At 41.6% G+C, this 22335-nt stretch overlaps 1 protein-coding gene and 1 pseudogene across 5 annotated transcripts in view; both read right to left on the bottom strand.

Moving 5' to 3' along the window:
• Positions 1-8323, bottom strand: part of TSC22D1 (TSC22 domain family member 1) — a 148167-nt gene extending 139844 nt beyond the window's left edge. For 3 of the 5 annotated variants that reach the window (XR_005070140.1, XR_005070139.1, XM_037070903.1), the window contains exon 1: positions 4726-7658. Coding sequence is in view for 3 of the 5 variants with exons in the window: in XM_037070903.1 (XP_036926798.1) it covers positions 4726-7610 (2885 nt within the window). In the remaining 2 variants the exon portion in view is untranslated. Of the gene's footprint in view, positions 1-4725; positions 8202-8226 lie in introns of those variants that run through there. The other 2 variants (XM_037070900.1, XM_037070899.1) reach the window with 2 other exon arrangements.
• Positions 8324-20285: 11962 nt separating this feature from the next.
• LOC119004160 (farnesyl pyrophosphate synthase-like) lies at positions 20286-21670 on the bottom strand (annotated as a pseudogene).
• Positions 21671-22335: the final 665 nt, after the last annotated feature.

Raw genomic sequence — 22335 nt, forward strand, 5'->3', positions numbered from 1 at the left:
AACCAAGAATAAACATGACATCTGTCACTGGAAAATGAAGATTTAACCACAGGAGAAAATGAAGAGACTCCCATGATAAAACTTGTGTACCAAGTGTAGAGGACAATCAGTCCACAATGGAAGTCTGAGGGATAAAAGAGAAACTTCCGCCCTGGCTGGCATAGCTCAGTGAATTGAGCATGGGCCTGCGAACTACATGATCGCGGTTCAATTCCCAGTCAGGGAACATGCCTGGGTTGCAGGCCAGTTCCCGGCAGGGGACACACCAGAGGCAACCATACACTGATATTTCTCTCCCTCTCTCCTTCCCTTCCCCTCTAAAGATAAATAAGTAAAAAATATTTTTAAAAAGAGAAACTTCCTCAGGAAGACAAAATTGATAACCATACCTGATATTTCTGAACATCTTGAGAAATATTTGATGGAAAGTTGAATTACTAATAACTATACAGAAAATTACAAGGTGTGCAGGGGATGGAACTGTATGACAATGAACTCCAGCCAGATCAACCTATCTATAGCAACAGTCAACGAGTCACACTAAGAATTTATCAGTTCTTTACGCATTTAAGTGCAAGCAGACAACCAAGAATCTCCAGACACCTGAGAAAAGACTTTATCACAACGGGTAAAACCCAAAACACACAAAAATGGAACAAAACACAACTTGAAGGAAACAGATTACAATAACATATGAAAACTTGGTAATGCAGGGGGAACAACTCACGAACATTTTATATGCTAAATTGTATACAGAAATATGTATATACCACAGAGTAGTATACTACGCTTACTAGATAGCTGTGGGATGGGAGAAGACAGGCAAGTGCAGAACATTGTACAGGAGTAGGTGATGACAACAGTTAAATCTTTATATCCAGGAAGTTCATAAAGCCAAAAACAAAAGCAACAAGTATTTTACTTAACATATATTTATATAGGGCACATGAATTAGACACAGTTCTAAGGGCTTTCCAAATTCCCTTAGTTCTTGTAACAAACCAGTGAGGTAGGTACTATTAATCCCTATTTTTTAAATGGACAAACTGAGACAGAGGGGTTAAGTAGCCCAACATTACATAAAACTAGTAAATGACAAACCTAAGCAATCTAATTCCAGAGTCCATGCTCCTAACCACTATGAGTTATTTAGAGACTACAGAGTAAAGATCACAATAATCATCTAAAACAGGTGAAAGTAATTGCTTCTAGGAAAGGGAAAATGGAAAGGAAGAGTTCAGGAAGCTTTTGTTTAATAACCACGTAAATTATTTGACTTTGTGCAGGACTACTCTAAATATAATGAAAACTCCAAAATTACTATTTCACAGTTAAAGTATTTTATCTGATGCTAACATTCTCAGAAGTAGGGGAAATGAATATTACTCCTATTTTATATTGTAGATAAATCTCATTTCTCTTTAATAAATATTTGAGGGCCTACCATATTTAGAAGGTCAATATCAATTCAGCTCAAGGAATGATGAGGTAAAACAGGTACAAAAAGTAAACTTTTTTATTCAGTTCTTTTTAATTTGTCACATAAATTATATGATCCTGTATCTCTAACAATTGTGCTTAAGGAAATATAAATTTTAAGTCATGATAGGAGAAACAGAGAAAGTTATGTTCATTAATTCATTCAAAAATATTTAGTTATTGCCCTTGAGGAACTCAGTCTTGAGGAAAAAATGGGTAAACATAAATTGAATGTGTTCATTGCCTTACATAGAGGAACACTAAAAAGTGCTAAGGAAACATTCCCTAGGTGAAGAGAATGCTTCAGAGGTAACATCTGAGCTGTTTTGAAGGATGAATGGAAGTTTGAACAATTTCACATAAGAGGCTATACTAATAATCACAAAACACAAAAGATTATGTATTAGTGTTAAATACCTCTAACTTCCCCTGTGTTGAAATGATAAATTCATGCTATAGACTAAAATAAAACATTAAAACCTTTTTAATGAGAATGAACTTTTTAAAACAATTCACTGTCTGATCTATGTTTCTTATCTTTATAGTTTCTGCTAGTGGCCAACTAAAACATTTTCCACCTGTCTAATAAACATTTCTTTACATTTTTTTTAATTTAAAATATTGAGCACTATTTCAAAAGATGACTAAAGAATAACTCTTGGTTTGTCCTACCAACCAAAAGTTTGTTCACATGTTTTTGAAATCACATTTATTATAATGTATCCCTTTCTCCAGGGGAGACTAACAGGTGACCAAACCCAGAATATGCAAGTGATACACAAACTAACATGAGAAGAAAAGGTAGAAAGAATTTTTTAAATCATTATCATTTTTTCTTTTGCAGATATTCTCAAATTCCCTTCCAAGGGAAAATTTAAATAAAACATTTTTTCCCAAACTATACTGACAAAAGAAATAATTTGCAATAAGGAAATAGAGAAATAATATACATATTATTTCTAAAATACTATTTTATTATTATTATTACTAAAATACTATTATTTCAAAAATAAAGAAAATAATATACATATTTAGCTTTTCTGACCTTTACAGGTATTTTGGGGGTGAAATATTTTTATTTTTCAGAATTTAAAGGATAACTCTGAAACAAAAATTCTCAAGATTTGATGCCTTAACTTTTATGTGAACTTAACAAAGGCTCAAATATGTAGTAAACTGAAAAAAGGTACAGTTAACTCAAGTTACTTAATACCAGTATTTACTCATATTGCTCAGTATCTTTTTGTCCCTTCAATTCCAAACCTTTCTACCTAATTTGTCCCTCAGTAATCTTCATCTCTGTCACTATGTGGAAAAATTATTTTTTTATTATTAATACCTTAAACTGGGACTTTATCCCTACAGCCAAAAACCTGGTTGAAGGTACCAACATCTGACTTTGTCTGGAAAAGCAAGATGTGGAAAGTTCTATCACGCTATACCGCCAGAAGGAAAAAAACAGCAAGTCATGCCAGTAGACCACATAGTAATTAACAAAAATCATGGCAGGTCTGAAGTCAAAATGTTCAATTTTCATTTATATATTTCACCAGTCTTTCATTTCTCTAAATTTACCATCCATACACTATATCTGTTTTTATAAGGACTTCACCCTGATTACACCCTTTAGATTTAAAAAACATTAATATTTGAGGTAATAATCTATAAAGTTAGAGCTGAATATTAGCAATTACAAATGAATATCAGCATGATATAATAAAATTAAAGGTTTAACAATAATTATAATAGACTATTAATGAAACTACCTCCTACAAAAGGTCTACCTTTTAAAGTAGTTTAAAGTACCTAGTACAGAATACATTTGGTTAGGTAACAAGATTTTAAATTCTTTCAATAAACCATGTCTTTTACCTTCTTTTAAGTAACTAAAAAAATCATGAAACCCTTACTGAAATATTTGGTCATTTTATTTTACTAAAATGGCAATCCTTTTGAAATATGCTTAATTTTTCCAAAGTGAAAACCACAAATATCCATTCAGAATATAAATGTTCCTATTGATTTTTGAAAGTTCAATCACAAAACTCTCCAACTAACACTAAAATAATTAAATAACTTTCAAGTTTCTCAAAGTTCCTCGGTTCCATAACTCCTGTATTATTTTTGATCAAGGTTAGTCAGACTGGCAAATTTGTTAAAACATTCCTTTAAAGTTAACTTATTTAAAGCAATGTAGAATCATGAGATATTTTACAGCTTTTCTAGCCAGTGTCAGCCTCAAAGACAATTTGATCCTGTAAGCGTGATTAGCACATTATTTCCAATTCAGTTAAGGAAACACTAGTTTAATAACATATTTTAGGCTTTATTGGGCTTTTTGATAAGTAAAGAAGGGAACAGGTGGAGTAGATTAGCAAAACAAACTCTTATTTTCATGTCTCTATAAATTCAACCCTCCAAGACTTATGTATTTTGCCATGTATAATGTGCTCCCGTGGGTAATGTGCACCCACGGTTTTGTGTGCATTATACATGGGATAATTTTGCCCATTATTATACCCATGGTATGTAATCATTACACACATGTATAATGAGCATTTTTATGCATAATACATAAAAAAATTGGGGGCAAAAAGGTATGCATTATACACAACAAAATACAGTATTTCCTTCACTCTTTTAAAATGGCTACCACCTTGATCTACTACACAAAAATAAAAACGTACAGCTTATTACCATCAAAAACAAATCTGGTTATTTTGACAGTGTACACCCTCCCCTCACAAAAATAATCCCTTAAGATTCCCATTCCTCCTTTACTGTTCACATAAAATGACTATTAAATAGGTACAGAAAAGTTGGTTAATTACAGTTTGAGGGAAAACTATATAACCCAGATTAGGCATCTATCTTATAATGTCTGACTAGGAAAAGCGGGTAACAGTATCTTTCACACACTAAGATCAAACACAGTAGAACTGAAAAGGACTGTCCAGTCAAGGAAAAACAAATGTGGGAACCATTATCCCTCCCAGGAGATTATCATAAGGATTTTACTCATTCAAAAGAACAGACTATTATATGGGTTAAAAGTTAACTTTCCCCTCATCTTTTTAAAAAAGCATTTTATAAATAATAAAAACCACGTAGTGCTCCCAATCCTATTCTTAATGCTCAGTAACTATTTTGTCAAATGTTTACATATTATTTATAACATTTACATATATAGCTACTAAATAAACTCTGAATCTGTTGAACGTCTGCAGAAATATGGCATGATCTTACCTCTCATCCTCGCCATCCACCAGCGGTAGCACCTTCAACGGGAAAAGAGAAGCAGAGGCTGCTAGGCTGCTGCTACTCCCATCTGAAACTGCTGATATTCCCCCACTGTCACCACTGATAGTCTGAGGTAAGCCAACTAAGGAGGGTTCCGCAGGGCGCCTGACATCTTCAATTTGGCTTCCAAATGCCTGAGCTAATGATTGTGCAGAGAACTGAGAACTTAGTGATATCTGTTGTGCCAAAGGCAAATTTATATTAGCTGCTATGGAGGGAGGTTGACTAACACTTTGAACCACGTTACCATTTTGAGTGGCAGGGGTTTGTGCTATATTCTGTGGTGGAACCACATTTGTTGGGGCAGAAGACATTCCAGAAGGACCAGCTGAACTAACCTGATTTGTAACAGAAATACTACTAGCAGAGGGTACAGGACTAACTGCAGGCAACTGCTGTGAAACAACTCCTTGAGCTACTGATTCTACTCCTTGTGGCTGGGGAGGCACAGTTAACAAGGTACTTTGGGGTGCAATGACCAGTTGTTGAGGAAGGCTTGAAGCACTAGTTTGAACTCCCTGATGAAGAACCGCAGTCTGAGCAGGTGGAACTACTTGTGAAGATGGAGGAGCACCTTGCTGAATAACTGCAGGTGTGACTTGGGACGAGGGCTGCTGCACTGCGGTGGGTACATTTGCTTGTTGACTAATATTTGCAATTTGACTGCCAGTAGGTACAGCAGATACTGCTGTTTGAGCCTGGCCAACAGGCTGGCCAGATGCCCCTACAGGTTGTGGTTGGACTGCCACAGACTGTACTGGCAGCTGGATACTCTGTGGCTGAGCCATAGGAATCACCGTTGTTCCTGCTCCCACTGCTGCAGAACTGGGCTGACCAGAGGACACTGCTTTTTGAAGGCTTGGCTGCTGCTGTACAAACTCAGAAGTAGGAATTTGAGTTAGTGGTTTACTGTGACCTGGAGCCATCTGTGTGGGAACAGTCGATTGTTGTCCATATTGTAACTGTTGGGATGGTGCCCCTGGAAGGGGAGCTTGCACAGGAGGAGACGTCTGAGAATATGGCAGTTGGGGCTGAGCCAAACTAGAAATGGAAGGCTGCTGACCTAAAGCTGAAGTTATACCAACCACATTAACAGGTGATGGCTGGATACCAGTCACAGCATTGATAGCGGCTTGCAGAGGTACTGGTTGAACACCTTGCTTTTGCTGATAGCTCAGTTCTTGAGACTGTAATTGTACTTGTGAGATCTGCGACTGAGAAACACTCTGTGGTATACTAACTGCTGAAATACTCTGCGGGCCAGTGCTACTGAAATCCATCTGCTGAAGGGCCAAACCTTGAAGAGCTGGTTGTTGCTGCTGCTGCTGTTGCTGCACCACCACAGTAGGGGCTCCCATCTCTCCACTTCCCACACTCTCTGTGTAGTGACTCAGTGTGCTGACACTACTGCTCACTGAACTCCCACTAGTGCTCTCCCTCTCAGAAGTCACTTCTATTGGGTTTAGTTTTACAGTTTCCACCAATTTATTTATCACCACACTTTCTGTAACAGGTACAGCATTCTCTTTTTCATAGAACTCAGTGCAAGTCCACCTACCTTTTTTAAAGGGTTCAGAACTAGAATCTAACTTCACAACTCTGAACCTTGAAGTATTAATTGTTGGCTGTTGTTGCTGACTTGAAACTGCTCCCACAGCCATCCCTGCAGCTGCATTAGGTACACTGTTAACAACAGCAGAGGAAGAAATAGTACCATTGCCCATGCCACTCAAGATATTCACATTAACACTGCTGTTAACTCCAAGCCCAACACTCACACTAGCAGCACTAGGAATATTGCTTGGGGTTATATTAGCATTACCAAGCACGTTGCTTGTCACATTAGGATTAAAACTACCCACAGCAGTAATGGTAATATTATTCATCGTATTAGTGCCAGTAACAGAATTTACTCCTATACTGCTGGTAGTACTGGGAGTACGGATATTAGTCATTACAGATGCAGGTGAGCCACCCGATGATGCAGCAGAAGTTGGTGCAGCTGGTATAACACTGTCAGAGCTTCCAGTTGTAGAGAGTTTTCTGGATATTGGGCTTGAGGGTGGCCCTCCAGGAATGGATGTACTGGCCACACCAGCATGGGATGGGTGGTGGTGCCCATGGTGGAGGTGGTGCCCATGATGAATGTGATGGTGGTGATGGAGGTGGTGTGGATGAGCATTCCCATTAATCACAACATTCTGTTGTGGAAGGTGAGGCAAATGAGGCTGTGGAAGGTGAGGCTGGTTGGGAGAGACTGCCCCAGGTGTCTCGGCTTCCTGGAAGTTATTAAGCGTCTCTTCTGAGGAGCTGCGTTCAGGTTCCCCTAAGTCAGTAGCCCTGGAAAGTGATACATCAAGGATCTCAGAAGACGAAAGATCTTCTGTGTGAGACTCATCCAGGTCATCATAGCTCTCAGTGTCCTCTGCTATACTGTTGTTAGAACTGATGCTGGCGGAGATCTGGGCCGGGGTAACGCTAGTTATCTGAAAGCCACTTTTCTTTTTCATTTGAGTTCCGCCTGGTGGGAGAGGCTGTGTCTGCAGCTGAGCCTGCGAAAGGAGGTTCAGGCTTTGTGGAGGCGGAGGTTGTGGTCCCGAAGTACATGATGCTGCAGGAGGTGGCGGCTGAAGCAACGAAGGAGGTGGAAGATCCTCTGAAGATGGGGCATTACTAACAACGCTGGTACCTGCTGCATTGAGAGCAGAGGCGCTGCCACTGCCACTGCCCCTTCTTGGAAACATCGCTGGGTGCGCCATCTTCCTAGCACTAATGTCTGCAGCGGCAGCGGCAGTGGCCGTGGCCGTGGTGGACTCAGGCGGCTGGTGCATTGTGTTGGGTACGGGGGTGGAGGAGGCGAGTGCCAATTCCCTTCAGCAGGGTAATCTTTGTATTCAAGACGCCGGGAGGAAAACCAGACCCGATGCTCCGCCCGGCGTGATCCCTCTTTCTCCTCCTCCTCCTCTTCAGCCTAAGGCGCCGGCCGCTCCTGCCTTCGAAAGCGAGCTTCGGGGAGGGAGGATGAACGATGGTGAACAGGGCGGCCGGAGACCCGAAGGACCCCTTCAGTCCTTCACCATTCACTTTCCCCTCTAATATCACACCCCCCTTTATATTCTGCTTCACGTGGGGTGTGGGGCGGTAGGGAGGGGGAGACAAGCGGAGGGAGGAGACCAGGAGAGGGCTGGGAAAAAAAACAAAAAATGCCCACCTTCTCCAGACTACTCAGAGGCCAGCTCAAACCCTCCTCCTGCCGCTCTGGCGACAGCGGCTGCTGCAAAACCCTCCTGGTCGCTCTGCACGAAGGCAGTGCAAAGTGAGTGTCGCCTTCCCCTTGCCACCCCCAGCTCGGCTGCCGAGGCCGGCGAGCCCCCAGCTCAGTGTCGCTCAAACCTCCCCTCTCGACCCTGGGGTCCCCGCTCGGCCCTCCCCCCTCGCCCCGCGGACCCTTTCAAACCCCCTGGGCTCGCGGTGGCTGCTCCGGGAGGAAACGCTGGCCAAGACTGGGGCCGGGACGATGAGGCTCCAAGCAGGGCGGCGGCGGCGGCGGCGGCGGCGGCAGCAGCGGCGGGGCGCCCCGTACGGTGAGCCCAGCAACGAGGCGCGGGCGGGTACGCAGAGACGCCAGGTCCTCGCGGAGTACGGCCAGGGTGCGGCAGCAGTGGCAGCGGGAGCCCAGGGACCGCTCCATCACTGGCAGCCATGGAGTCCGAGCATTTTCCTCCCTCAGGCAGGCGCCTGGGCTCGGCACAGTCCTCGGGGAGTAAGGGGCCGGCACCGGAGCCTTTCCGAAGGGTGGAGGGACGTGCGCTAGAGTGGAGGGTGCGAGCCACTCCTATCCTCTTCCTCCGCAGCCAGATCGTCCTCACCCCGCTGCTCCCGCGGCCCAGGTGGGAGGGGGCCACAAGCGGCCGCTGCTCCTTTCTCGGTGGTGTTGGTGGCCAGACGTGCTGGTGCAGCGACTGCAGCCGATGCCGTTCAAAGAACGAGAGGTGGGGTTGGTTGGTGTTGGCCAACCGGGCGGGTGAGTGCCGAAGGAGGGCAGCGGGCGGGGAGGGGGCTGAGGGGGCTGTTACTAGTGCTCTTCTCCCGCTTCACCGTATACCCCAGTCTCTCGCGGCATCGGGAGAGGAGGGACCAGCGCCGGAGCGCAGGAGGAGGAGGAGGAGGGGCAAACGTCGGCCAGAGAAGGCGGTGGCAGCAGCGGGGGAGAGGCCGGCCAAGGGGAAAGAGGGAAGATGGCGTCTGCGCATGCGCTTGGGCGCCGCAGACATAAAGCCGGGTCAGGCAAAGGAGACAACGGGTGTTCGGACCTCCGCGGGAGCCTGGTATCCCGACGGAAGTAGCCAAAGGCTGGCGGAGGCACTGAAGCCGTGGGTTGGGTGTGTGGGGAATTTCGTCCGGGGGAGCGAATCTGGGTCGGCCTCTGAGACTGCCTGAGTGGGGGTGGGGCAGGATGAGGGGCGCGCGCAGTTTAGGTGTGTCTGCTCTTTTTCCACACGAGGCGGTCGTGAGCGCGCACCCGCGGGAGTGAAGGGAGCATGGCCAGGAGGTTGTTGGAGCCCTAGGTATCGGGTGTATGCCCCTGGGTGGTGTCCCCCCCGCCTGCGGAATAGATAATGAGGCTTTTCTCCGCAGCAACAGCATCACGAGTTTCGGTTCCCAGGAGCCTGCAGCCGCCGCTGCTGCCGCCACCGCCACTGCCACTGCCATGACATGAGTCAGGCTTTCTTCCTTTACACAGAGGGGAGCCTTCCTCTCTTTTGTGCACCTGGGTTCTCCCCGAGCCACGCAGTCCTTATCCCCTCGGAAGATGATGCCCTAGCGCCGGAGCTGCAGGGTCCACAGAAGGCTGATGGCTCCTCACAATAGGTGCTGCCTTTTGTGCTGTGCAGTAGTGGCTGCCTGGCGGTCCCCTCACCCTTGACTGGCAGGGGCCTGCCAGCCTGGCAAATATTGCAGTCGTTTGCAAGATAAATTGCCTAAGCTCCTGTGGGGGGTTCTTAGAGACGGAGTGCTTGCCATCCACCCTTACCTGGAGCAAAGAAGCAGAAGGCTCTGTAAACTAGCTAACCTCAACAGGTGGAGCTTCATCTCCAGCAGGGATGTCTTTTCGTTTCTTTGTCCAGGCTGCAACCCCCACAGGTTTGACTTAAAAGACAAAGTTGCTTATTCAGGTAGCAACACGAGTGCAATGGTAAGTGAAGAACATCTTCTAGAAAAGGAAAGAGCCATGGCAATTCTAGTTTAAAAACCTGCTTGAGACTGTTATAGTTCTACAGAGGCAATGTTGCATTTTGATTAGAGGCAATTTACTGGAAGCTGCTTCCCTGGCATTAACGTGTTAAAACGTAGCTCTAAACACTTTTTTACCACGAAGCGAAAATGTATTTCTTGATTAAAAAGCAACAAAGTAATATGGCAAACCCTAGAAAGAAATTAGAAAAGTTTAGGAACTAAACTTTTTTGTTTTAATTTACTGGTTTTAGAGAGAGAGGGGAAGGAAGGGAGAGAGAGAAACATTAATTTGTTGTTCCACATATTAATGCATTCATTGGTTGATTCTTATATTTGCCCTGACTGGAGATCCAACCTGCACCTTTGTACTGGGACAGACACTCTAACCAACTGAACTAGTGGCCAGGGCTGGGCTGAACATTTATGATTAGACCTGATTAACTTTCACAGTTTGACAGATATATACAATCCTATTTCAGGAGCTTGTTAAAGCGTAAACAACTGTAGCATTTTGCAGAGTTTTGATACAAATCTGTCAAATCAACATGTTGCCTTTAGGTTTCTCTAAATCCCCCCCCCCCCCCCGCCCCATCAAACAGTCAAAAATTCACCTCACCATTCTCTTACACTGTCGAGTAGAAATGCATCCTCAACATCCCATGTAATCCTGTATCAGAGCTATGATATATTGTTGCTTTTTCTGTGCTCCCCTCCCCCACCCCGCACCAAGCCCCAAAAGCAGGACATTTATTTTTTACTTTAAATTGCCTATGTGGAGCTCTGTGCTAGTTGCAAAATTATGTGCTCATAAATAGTGAAAGGGATATGTAATAAAAATGAAATACATTTGTACTTGTTTTGTGATATTTGTGTGTTAATCTGAATGATTGTATTTTTAAAAATTATAACCATTTTTCGTTTTACAAAAATATAATTTCTTTTTTAATACCCCAAAAGTTTTTGTTTCATATGATATGCCTGTAATGGTTGCCATTCATTGCTGAAATTCAAATCTGACATGCTTTTTCAACAGTTTTTGAATAGAAAATAGAAACTATCCTAACCAATTGAAATTGCCCTGGAATGTACATGAAACTACAGTGTAAAAGAAAAATGCTCTTGGACTCTCAAAATGTTGCCTTAGGTAAGAGTTTTAAATTACCCCAAACAACAGCTCAGCATTCCCTGGGGCACCTAAGTACCTTTATGATCCTGCCGATATGCTTAGAAGCAGAAGAAACACACATAATAAAGTTTTACCCAAAGTTGAAAGAATCAGAATAATCCCATAAAAACAGATATTTGTTCTAATAACCAGGAGTAAAGGGTATTGTTGTTTTGGCTGTTTTGATCTTGGGGGTAGGAATATTTCTTTTAAATAAGAGTTTTGTTAGAACAAAACTTTTCAAGGATAACATAAGAAAATATGGTCTTTTCAAATGCATTTCATTTTTGTTTGCCATATCACTTTCAAACTCCTGTTTCAGCTCCATCACATTCCACTAAGACGTAAAGAGCAAGTCTGCAGTTACGGAAACCTGAGTTTAAAAAAATGACTCTGCGAATGCACGCATATGCGTGTGCATCTTTCTCCAACCCCTCTTTCTAGTTGCCGCCATTTCCATGACCAGCAATACCTGGATACAAAGACATTAAAACAAACAGAAGCACTTAACTAACCAGGTGATACCGTATTACCACCATTTAATTTATAAAGACTTCATTTTTTATATTAGTATTAAATACCTACTGCTATGTGTAATGAACTCATAAATCCTTTGAACCCAGTACTTAGAGTTATCCTTTGCCTTTTGAAAGACTGAATTTCACCTGTTGCATTCTGAAGGTGTAGCCCTGATTATCTGTTAACTAACAGATTAATGTGTAGTGCAGTATTCACTAAAATCCAATTATTGTGACACTGCAAACCAGCATGTAGATTTGGCTGTGTTCAGTGGGCTTTTTCCTACAATAAAATAGAAAATTAACAACATTATAATTTACCTAGTCATGAGAACTATGAAATAGGTCAGTATTTAAAGCCAAGTAATTCTCCAGAAGAAAAGCCCTCAAAGAGGGAAATACTTATACTCAGAATGACTGACTGGCAGAAGTAGATGTTAAAGAGAAATGTGTACAGAAAATAATGCCACTGTTCCACTCCAGGAATTATTCTACCTAATCAATACTTCATGTATGCAGTATGAGTTATCTGGAACTTTTGAATGCCATCTGAAAAAGAAGTCAAACTTTTAAACATGTTAAAGACCAAAAACTCTATATAGAGTAAATGTTAAGATCTAACTGTATTGAGCAATTGGTGAATCAGGCAGCATCCAATCTGGCGAGTAGAGAGGTGCTCCAAGAAGCTATAGGATATGGAAGGCCTTTATAGGCAGAAATTGGGTGGGACAAGGTTATTAGCAAAAAAAAAAGAACATTGTTTTCAGGCTAGGTTAACTTTCCTTAGAGTAGGAGAGGGGTTCTTGTGAGGCAGGTTGTGTCAGCTTCTGGAGGTGAAGGAAATATAGAGAGTCACATGACATAATACCTCATTGGTACTTACCAGAAAATTCCAGACTGATCCATTAAGATTACGTTCCTGGAGAAGTTTGGAACTGCCATTGGGTACTAAGTCTACAACTGACTCTATTTTGTGCCTTTGGCTTTCTTTTCAACAATGAGTTATAGAAACGCGAAAAAGTCACACATTTTGACATAGGAAGGCACTTATGCAAAGGGATACCACAGCATGGAAATGCTATTTGATTTTTGTAATACCACAAAATGCTTATTTTGAAACTTTTCACTCAAATTTTAGTATTGTTTAGCTTATAATGATTAATATTTTGCAGGATTTGTTAAGCATTCAATATAAGTATTTTTCTGGTGAGCTAAATAAACAATTTTATATCTTCAAAGGAGGATATAAATATTTTCCCATTTCAGCAATTAGCTTTTCCTATATGAGAGCCTATAGACTGGAGGCAATAATAACCTAGTCTTTCCAACATGTTCTAAGGACCAATTTGTATTTGTACATCTTTTAATACTTACAGAAATAAGCACATTTGTCATTTTTTAAATCATAAATGAGTACAGAAACTTGAATTTATGGTTCAGAGGGCACACTGATACACATTAGCTCATTTAGGTCTACCATTGGAGAGAGGAGGCATTATTACTTTCATTTTAGAAGTAAGTGATCACAGAGAGGTTAAAGAACTTGTCCAAAGTTTATGCCTAAATCTGGATACTCAGGTCTTACTAGTTTCAGATTCTATGTCTCTGGGTTGAGGTGTTTTTCTAAAAAAGCAGTCTGAACTCTAGGGACTAGTATTTTTCAAAATTCTCTTGGAAATTAATGTGTCCTTTTAACACTTTTGAATGCCAAGGGAGATAGGTCACACGCACACACTAATTGCATACAGCATTTCTTCTACATGAAGAGGATAAAAGACTTTTTCTGTTTGGACCAATGTAAATGTTACAGATTCTTCTACAGTACATCTTTTCTGACTTACAAATATGTTAATTTGGAAAATTTTCTTACAACTGAAAAAAATCAGCCTTGGCCATTGTGGCTCAGTTAAAGCATCATCCCATAAACTGAAAGGTTGTGGGTTTGATTCCCAGTCAGGGCACATGCCTAGGTTACAGGTTCAGATCCCAGGCAGGGAGCATACGAGAGGCAGCTGATTGATGTTTCTCTCCCCCTCTCTCCCTTTACCCTCACCCAAGGACAAAATCAATAAGCATGTCCTTGGGTGAGGATTAAAAAAATCACTTCTAACTTATACTACAAAACTGTGAAGTGGCACTGAAAACGTCATTTGTTAATTTAAAAATTTTTAAATTAATCAGTCCTCTAATTTCTTCAGATGATAACTAACATTTATTGAATGCCTACTTTATACTACACATCATTCTAAATGCTTTAAGTGTTTTAACTCACTTGATCCTCACAACTGTATAAAGTATGAACTATGATTACTCCATTTTACAAATGAGGACAGTGAGGTGTAGAGGTTGAACTCTAACAATTTATCAACAGTGGGGCCTAAGGTACAGATCCCTGCAATGCAACCACCCCTTCACATCTGCCTCCAAGACATACTGTTAAGTCAGTCTCCTGCCAATTCTAGCTTCCAAGTTAAATTTCTACAGAATACTCATTGTTTCAAGTTTTCTAAATTATATATCACCAAAAAATCCAGGAACACCATTTTCTCCTGATGCAGAGATCTTCTAAGAAAGAATGCACATTTTAAAGACTCTACTGTAGCCACATAGGAATTGGACATAAATGAACAGAACAATGGTTTGATAAGCTGGATGATCCTTCACTGATCAAAAACAGATGTTGAATGCTTTTTTTAAAAGGTATTAATCAGGCCCTGGCTGGTGTAGCTCAGTGGATTGAGTGCGGGCCTGTGAACCACACGATCAGGGTTTGATTCCCAGTCAGGGCATATGCCTGGGTTGCAGGCCAGTGCCCAGCAGGGGACTCACGAGAGGCAACCTTACATGGATCCTTCTTGCCTCCTCTCCTTCCCTTCCTCTAAAGATAAAAAAAAAGGTATTATTCATACATAATTGAGGAAAGCTATATAGACAGGACAAGATAAATGTTTTCCCATTTTAGTAATTAACTTTTATTGAATATGAGACCATGTAGAATAAAAGAAATAATAATCTAGTCTTTCCAACATATTCTAAGGACTATTTGTATTTTTACATCTTTTTGAATACTTATAGAAATAAACATATTTGTTACATTTGGTATCAAAATTTTAATAAGACCCTCATCTTTTTACCATACATAAACCAAAACCAGGTCAAGAGGTACAAACAAATCATGGCACCCACTGTTTCTTAACATTTAAAGATTAGAATACATAGGCATATCATGAGTCTCAAAGCTCAAGGGAAAAGGAATGACTGTTGAAGTCATTCCTTAACATGGAATTTTCCTTTGATCATTCATCTTCCTCTGCTTTAGCTTATCTATTAGGAGAATAAAATTGATAAAATAGTTTTAGTAACTTAAATTGACATTTTGAGTTAATTTAATTTTAGAAGAAAAACAAAAATCATTGGTCTTGAAAGCAAAAATCTTTTCTGATTTTAATACTTTTAAAAGGAAGAAAAGAAAATCTTAGATGCATGCAAGCTAAATTGTAATCAGAAGCACAGGATAAAACCTGGTTAATAACACAACATAGAACATTAAAGACCATAGTACTGTTTACATATGGAATTTGCTTATAAAAGCTTTGAATGATAGAGTTAGAATGATTAATGAGGAAATGTTATAATTTCTTCATTAAGAAAAGCATGAGATGGAATTTAGAAGGAAAAGCTCAACAAAATTGGTATGTTTTATTACACGTAATACATACACAATTGACAAATTCAAGAAAATTAACTATATATATAACTGACTCACCCTCTTCACTGAGTTAAATATAAAGTTAATTGCAAAGATGCCAGCAAAGCTTTCCATCAAAAGTTGGAAGAGAAGGTCCAACAGAAGGTGCTTTCTTGCCCCAGGTATTTATAGACAGAATGGGATCATGTGACAATGCCAACTCTGTAGTTTAACTTTGATGTTTCAGAAGAGTTTCCAGACACCCTCTTTATTCAAGTCATAACTGATGTACAAAAATAGTTAATTACACATATACCAAAACATGTTTATTTTTCCTCTATATTTTCTTTTTTTAATTTTTATTTTTATTTAATTCTTGTTCAAGTTCAGTTTTCTGTCTTACATTACCAGCCCTGCCCCGACCCCAGTGCTCCCCACCTCCCTCCCATTTCCACACCCACCTTAGTTATTGTCCATGTGTCCTTTATACTTATTCATGTGAGTCCATCCCCTTTTCCCCTATGATTCTCTCCCCTCTGCCCTCTGGACCCTGTCAGCCTGTTCCGTATTTGAGTGTCATTGGTCATATTTTGCTTGCTTGTTTGTTTTGTTGTTTAGATTCCTGTTAAAGGTGAGATCATATGGTATTTGTCTTTGACCGCCTGGCTTATTTTGCTCATCATAATGCTTTCCAGTTCCATCCCTGATGTTGCAAAGGGTAGGAGTTCCTTCTTCCTTTCTGCAGCATAGAATTCCATTGTGTAAATGTACCATAGCTTTTTGATCCAGTCATTGACCAATGGGCATCTGGGTTGCTTCCAACTCTTGGCTATCGTAAATTGTGCTGCTATGAACATCGGGGTGCATAGGTTCTTTTGGATTGGTGTTTCAGGGTTCTTAGGATATACTCCTAATAGTGGAATTGCTGAGTCAAAAGGCACATTCATTTTTAGTTTTCTTAGAAAATTCCATACTGTTTTCCATAATGGTTGTACCAGTCTGCAATCCCACCAACAGTGAACTAGGGTCCCCTTTTCTCCACAACATCTCCAGCACTTGTTGTTTGTTTCTTTGTTTATGATAGCCATTCTGACTGGTATTAAGTGGTATCTCATTGTGGTTTTAATGTGCATCTCTCTGATAGCTAGCAATATTGAGCATCTTTTCATGTGTCTCTGGATCCTCTGTATGTCCTCCTTGGAGAAATGTCTGTTCAAGTCCTCTGTCCATTTTTTAATTGGGTTGCTTGTCTTCTTTGAGTGGAGTCCAGTGAGTTCTTTGTATATTTTGGAGATTAAACCTTTGTCTGAGGTATCATTGGCAAATATGTTTTCCCAAACAGTTGCTTCTCTTTTTATCTTGATACTGTTTTCCTTAGCCATGCAGAAGCTTTTAATTTTGATGAGATCCCATTTGTTTATTCTTTCCTTTATGTCCCTTGCTCTAGGGGATGTATCAGTAAGAATATTGCTGCGTGGAATATCTGAGATTTTCCTGCCAATGTTCTCCTCTAGGGCTTTAATGGTTTCACAGCTTACATTTAAGTCTTTTATCCACCTTAAATTAATTTTGGTGTATGGTGTAAGTTGGTGCTCAAGTTTCATTTTTTTGCATGTAGCAGTCCAGTTCTCCCAACACCATTTGTTGAAAAGGCTATCTTTACTTCATTTTATGATACTGCCCCCTTTGTCGAATATTAATTGACTGTAGAGAGTTGGGTTTATTTCTGGGCTCTCTGTTCTATTCCATTGGTCTAGGTGCCTGTTTTTATGCCAGTACGAGGCTGTTTTGATTACAGTGGCCTTGTAATACAGTTTGATATCAGGTATTGTGATCCCTCCTACTTTGTTTTTCTTTCTCAAAATTGCAGCTGCTATTCGGGGTCTTTTATGGTTCCATATAAATTTTTGAAGTGTTTGTTCTATGTCTGTGAAATATGCCATTGGTACTTTAATAGGTATTGCATTGAATCTGTAAATTGCTTTGGGTAGTATGGACATTTTGATGATGTTAATTCCTCCAATGCATGAACACGGTGTATGTTTCCATTTGTTTGTGTCTTCCTTGATTTCTTTCTTCGGTGTTGTAATAAAAATTTTTAAAAAAGAAAAATATAGAGGAAAAATAAACTTGTTTTGGTATATGTATAATTAACTATTTTTGTACATCAGTTATGACTTGAATAAAGAGGGTGTCTGGAAACTCTTCTGAAACATCAAAGTTAAACTACAGAGTTGGCATTGTCACATGATCCCATTCTGTCTATAAATACCTGGGGCAAGAAAGCACCTTCTGTTGGACCTTCTCTTCCAACTTTTGATGGAAAGCTTTGCTGGCATCTTTGCAATTAACTTTATATTTAACTCAGTAGTTTTCTGCATACAGGTCTTTAACCTCCTTGGTTAGGTTTATTCCCAGATACTTTATTTTTGTTTTTGCTATATCGAATGGGATTTTTTTCTTGATTTCTGCTTCTGCTGTTTCATTGTTGGTATATACCAAAACATGTTTTGATCAGTTGCCTCTCACGTACCCTGGCCCACAAACCAGGCATGTGCCCTCAGGCAGCCTATCAGTTGGTAGGCCAGCACTTAATTCACTGAGCCACACTCAATACATGTTTTGAATAAAATGGAGTAGTACTCTGTGTTACCTCAGTGTTGATCCCAAATTATTTGATAAATAACAAGAATTTTTAAAGGAATACTTAAAATGAAAACGTCTTAAGAAAGGAGCTAGACTTCCGCCAAGATGGAGGCATAGGTGGAAACACTGTGCCTTCTCCCACAACCAAGTTTGAATACAACAAAGGTTTGGAGAAACAAAGACACAACCAAAGGACAGAAAATTGAATTATACGGAAGTCCAACTACATCTAACCGTTCAACGGGGACGGTAAGAGGGGCGGAGCCAGCAGCGAGCAGGGTCGGGCAGGACAGGGCCCCCGACCCAGGCACGCAGGCAGACGGGAACCAGTTGGGGTGCGGGGCAGACCGTGGGCGCATATTCGCACACAGTGAGACAGACCACGCAGGCCCCAGGGGGCGAGGGCTGACGGCGGTAGCACACTCGCGTGCAGTGGGACGAAACACGTGGGCCCGGTGACGGCAGCAACTGCGGCACCGGTGAGGGCCGTGGCGGCAGGTGGCGGACAGGACGCCATAGTCCCTCTTTGACCCCGCCCCCACATACAGCGTCACAACCCAGCGACTTAGTTGCCTTTCAGCACCGGTGAGGGCCAGGGCGGCAGGCGGCAGACGGGATGCCAGAGTCCATCTTTGACCCTGCACCCACATACAGCGTCACAACCCAGCGACTTAGTTGCCCTGCAAGACCAGTGAGAGCCATTGTCCCTCTTTGACCCCGCCCCCACCTACAACGTCACAACCCAGCGACTGAGTTGCCCTGTTCTAGTGAACACTTTAGGGCTCTGATCCTGCTATGGAACAGGCACGAACAACCCGAAAGATGGCACAAGAAGAACTCAAAGTCCCAGAGCCAATAACTCTAAGCGACCGAGAAATTGCCAGCCTCTCAGAAGCACAATTCAGGACACTATTTATCAGGATGCTCACAGAACTGGTTGATTATAGTCACAAATTAGAGGAACAAAGTTACAAATTAGAGGAACGTGTGAGGGCTGGACTGATTGAAATGAAGGGAGATGCACAGGAAACCAATAGTGATGGAAAGGAAACGGGGACTCAAATCAATGGAATGGACCAGAAGGAAGAACAAAACATCCCACCAGAAAGGAATGAAGAAATGAGAATTCAAAAAAATGAGGAGAGGCTTAGGAACCTCCAGGACATCTTTAAACGTTCCAACATCCGAATTATAGGGGTACCAGAAGGGGGAAAGAAACAGCCACGAGTGGAAAACGTATTTGAACAAATAATAAAGGAGAACTTCCCCAGTCTGGCAAAGGAAATAGACTTCCAGGAAATCCAGGAAGCTCAGAGAGTGCCAAAGAAGTTGGACCCAAGAAGGAACACACCAAGGCACATCATAATTACATTAGCCAAGACCAAAATGAAGGAGAGAATCCTAGAAGCATCAAGGGATAAGGGGACAGTCACCTACAAAGGAGTACCCATCAGACTGTCAGCGGATTTCTCAAAAGAGACCTTACAGGCAAGAAGGGGCTGGAAAGAAGTATTCCAAGTCATGAAATCCAAAGACCTACAGCCAAGATTGCTTTATCCAGCAAAACTTTCATTTAGAATGGAAGGACAGATAAAGTGCTTCTCAGATAAGGTCAAGTTCAAGGAGTTCATCATCACCAAGCCCTTATTATATGAAATGCTAAAGGGACTTATATAAGAAAAAGAAGATGAAAAAGATGAACAGTGAAAGGACAGCAAACACACAGTTATTAACAACCACACCTAAAACAAGCAAACCAAGAAGACAGCTAGATCAGGAGTGGAACCATAAAAATGAAGAACACATGGAGGGTTAGAAACAGGGGGGTGGGAGGGGGAGAAGAAGGGAGAAGGCACAGAAAATAGCATAGATGGTAGGCAGAAAATAGATGGGGGGAGGGCAAGAATAGTGGGGAAAATAGAGAATCCAAAGAACTTGAGACACGTGGTTATAAACTAAGGGGGGTAGAATGGTGGGGGAGGGAGGGTGTGGGTGGAGGGGATTGAAGGGGGGAATAGAACAACTGTAATGGTATAATCAATAAAATATATTTAAAAAAAAGAAAGGAGCTAAATTTTTTTTTTACTCTGTCAGCATATGATAGGAACTCAGTAAGAACTTGTAAAGAATCTTAAACTCCACATTATGTAATAATAGTCATTATAATTTATCATATGAACTTTACTACTGGCCTTTTTTTTGTTGTTTTTGAGGACTTATTGTCTCCCTCCTTGCCCTGGTAGTCTCTAGGTCATTTTTTTCTCTTGTAGATCTTGTGCGCCAGCCTCAGGAAGATGGCTGGGGGCAGGGACGATGAGCACTGCTCAATGAGACCCATAAGGTGGCTGTAACTGTTTTATTCATACTGCATGAACACAGCCTGCAGATTCAGCTTCTCATATAGCACCTTCACCCAGGCCACCTTCTCAGCCTCTTTCTGTCCATAATTCTCCTGCAAGATCTGGTGCTGTTCCGGAGAGGCCTGTTGCAGGCACTGAACCCACCAGCCAGCTGCATGTACCATCCTGGATGTCAGTGCCAATCTTGCCTGTCATACTGGAGTCCCCAAAGATGTCAAGGAAATCATCCCGAATCTGAAAGAGCTCCCCGATCTCCAACAGGATTTTCTTGGCACTGGCGTGTTCCTTCTCCCCATCAATGCCCACCATATATATGGCAGCAGCTACAGGAAGGTAGAAGGAGTAGAAAGCTGTCTTATACTCAACTGTAGATTTGTACCTCCTTTCAGGGTATCTGCCAAGACCCATGCTGCCTTGTGGGGCTGTGATGAGGTGCAGGGTCTGTCCAATCTCAGTCTGATAGGACCTCTGCAGGAAGAGCTCCATCAGGTTTGGCTGATAGGGCTGCTCTCAGCAGTAGAGCTTCAGCAGTCAGTAGATACCTGCTTTCAGAAGAATTGCATCATTGATGGCATCCAAACCTATGCCTGGCTTCTCATACCAGCAGACCTGCCCCCATCAGGTGAGGGATGAATCCATAATGTCATCTGACACCAGGAAGAAAGCTTGGAGCACTTCCACACACCAGCCTACAGTCATGGCCTGCTGGAGACTGTCAGCATCCAGTTTTCTTGGTTCCACCAGATCCTGGAAGGTTGTCAGCATGGTCATGTCCCACTGGCACTTGCCTCCAATGATGCACTCCAGGACCTCCTTGAGATGGGCAATATTATTTTCTATTTCTGGGTGCCCCATGTCATCCTCATTCAGCACCCTGAAAATCTTGGAGGAGTGAGAAGTGCTGGATGAAACTCTGCCTTTTTGGGTCATAAACATCCAATTTCTGGTCTCCATTCATTCTGAGGGAAGAGTGAAGTACTCTTACTGGATGCAGGTTCTTTTCCCTGGACTTTTCATAAGATGTTTCTGAAGAACATTAAGTTCAGAAGTTATGACATTAGGAAACAAGCTCATTATTAAAAGCTCATTAATTTTGGTCAAGGGCATCCAACAGTATTAAATTTCCTTGTCTGTTCTTTCCTTGATCTTTGTAAAATTCTCCTTCTCCACCCTAAGCCTATAACAACTTGCTGATTACTCTTTTTCATGGAATATCATGCCCAGAGCATTTTGTTCAGTGAAAATGGTAAGAGGAGTTGAGTCCAATCTCCTTTTCTGATAGGCTTGCAAATGTTTAGATACAGTACATTATGTTAAATACTGATTAAAACTGGGATCCTTAGGCTTTGTGGTTTCTGGAAATGCATTCCTTATATCCTGGCTTAAGAATGGGGAAAAGTCATGTGCTTCTTCCAGTTAGATGAGCTCCAGAACTATTTTCTAAGGAACTTACAAAGCCTACAATGAATGGAGTAATTTCAGATAAAATGACTTATTTTTTTAAGTTTAACTTAGTTAATATTCTAAAAAGTTTACTAGTACTATTGGTCAAACATTGTGAAGTAGTAATATTGAATGAGGGTTCTGCTACTATTTTTCATGTGTCCCCACATGGAACATTTTTTCTCCTATTTATGATTGTGAAGGGTGACAGGATCAACCCCAAAATATGCTGCTCTGGTATATTGACTATGTTGATCTGTAGTCACCTAAAAAACAGCAAATGTTTTTTAGCTCTGGCTGAATAGCTCAGTTGGTTAGAAATTCATCCCAATACACCTGGTCAGGGCACCTACAAGAATCGCCCAATGAATATGGTAAGTGGAACAACATCTTATCCCTCCCCTCCCCGACTTCCCTTCCCTTCCCTTCCCCTCCCTTTCTTTCCTTCTCTTCTGTCTTTTTTTCTCTCTCTTTCTCCCCCCCCCCCAAAAGTAAGTA

The sequence above is a fragment of the Sturnira hondurensis genome, unplaced genomic scaffold (assembly GCF_014824575.4).
Source record: "Sturnira hondurensis isolate 20B ecotype Veracruz unplaced genomic scaffold, ASM1482457v3 Scaffold0019117, whole genome shotgun sequence".
In the NCBI taxonomy this organism is placed as follows: domain Eukaryota; kingdom Metazoa; phylum Chordata; class Mammalia; order Chiroptera; family Phyllostomidae; genus Sturnira; species Sturnira hondurensis.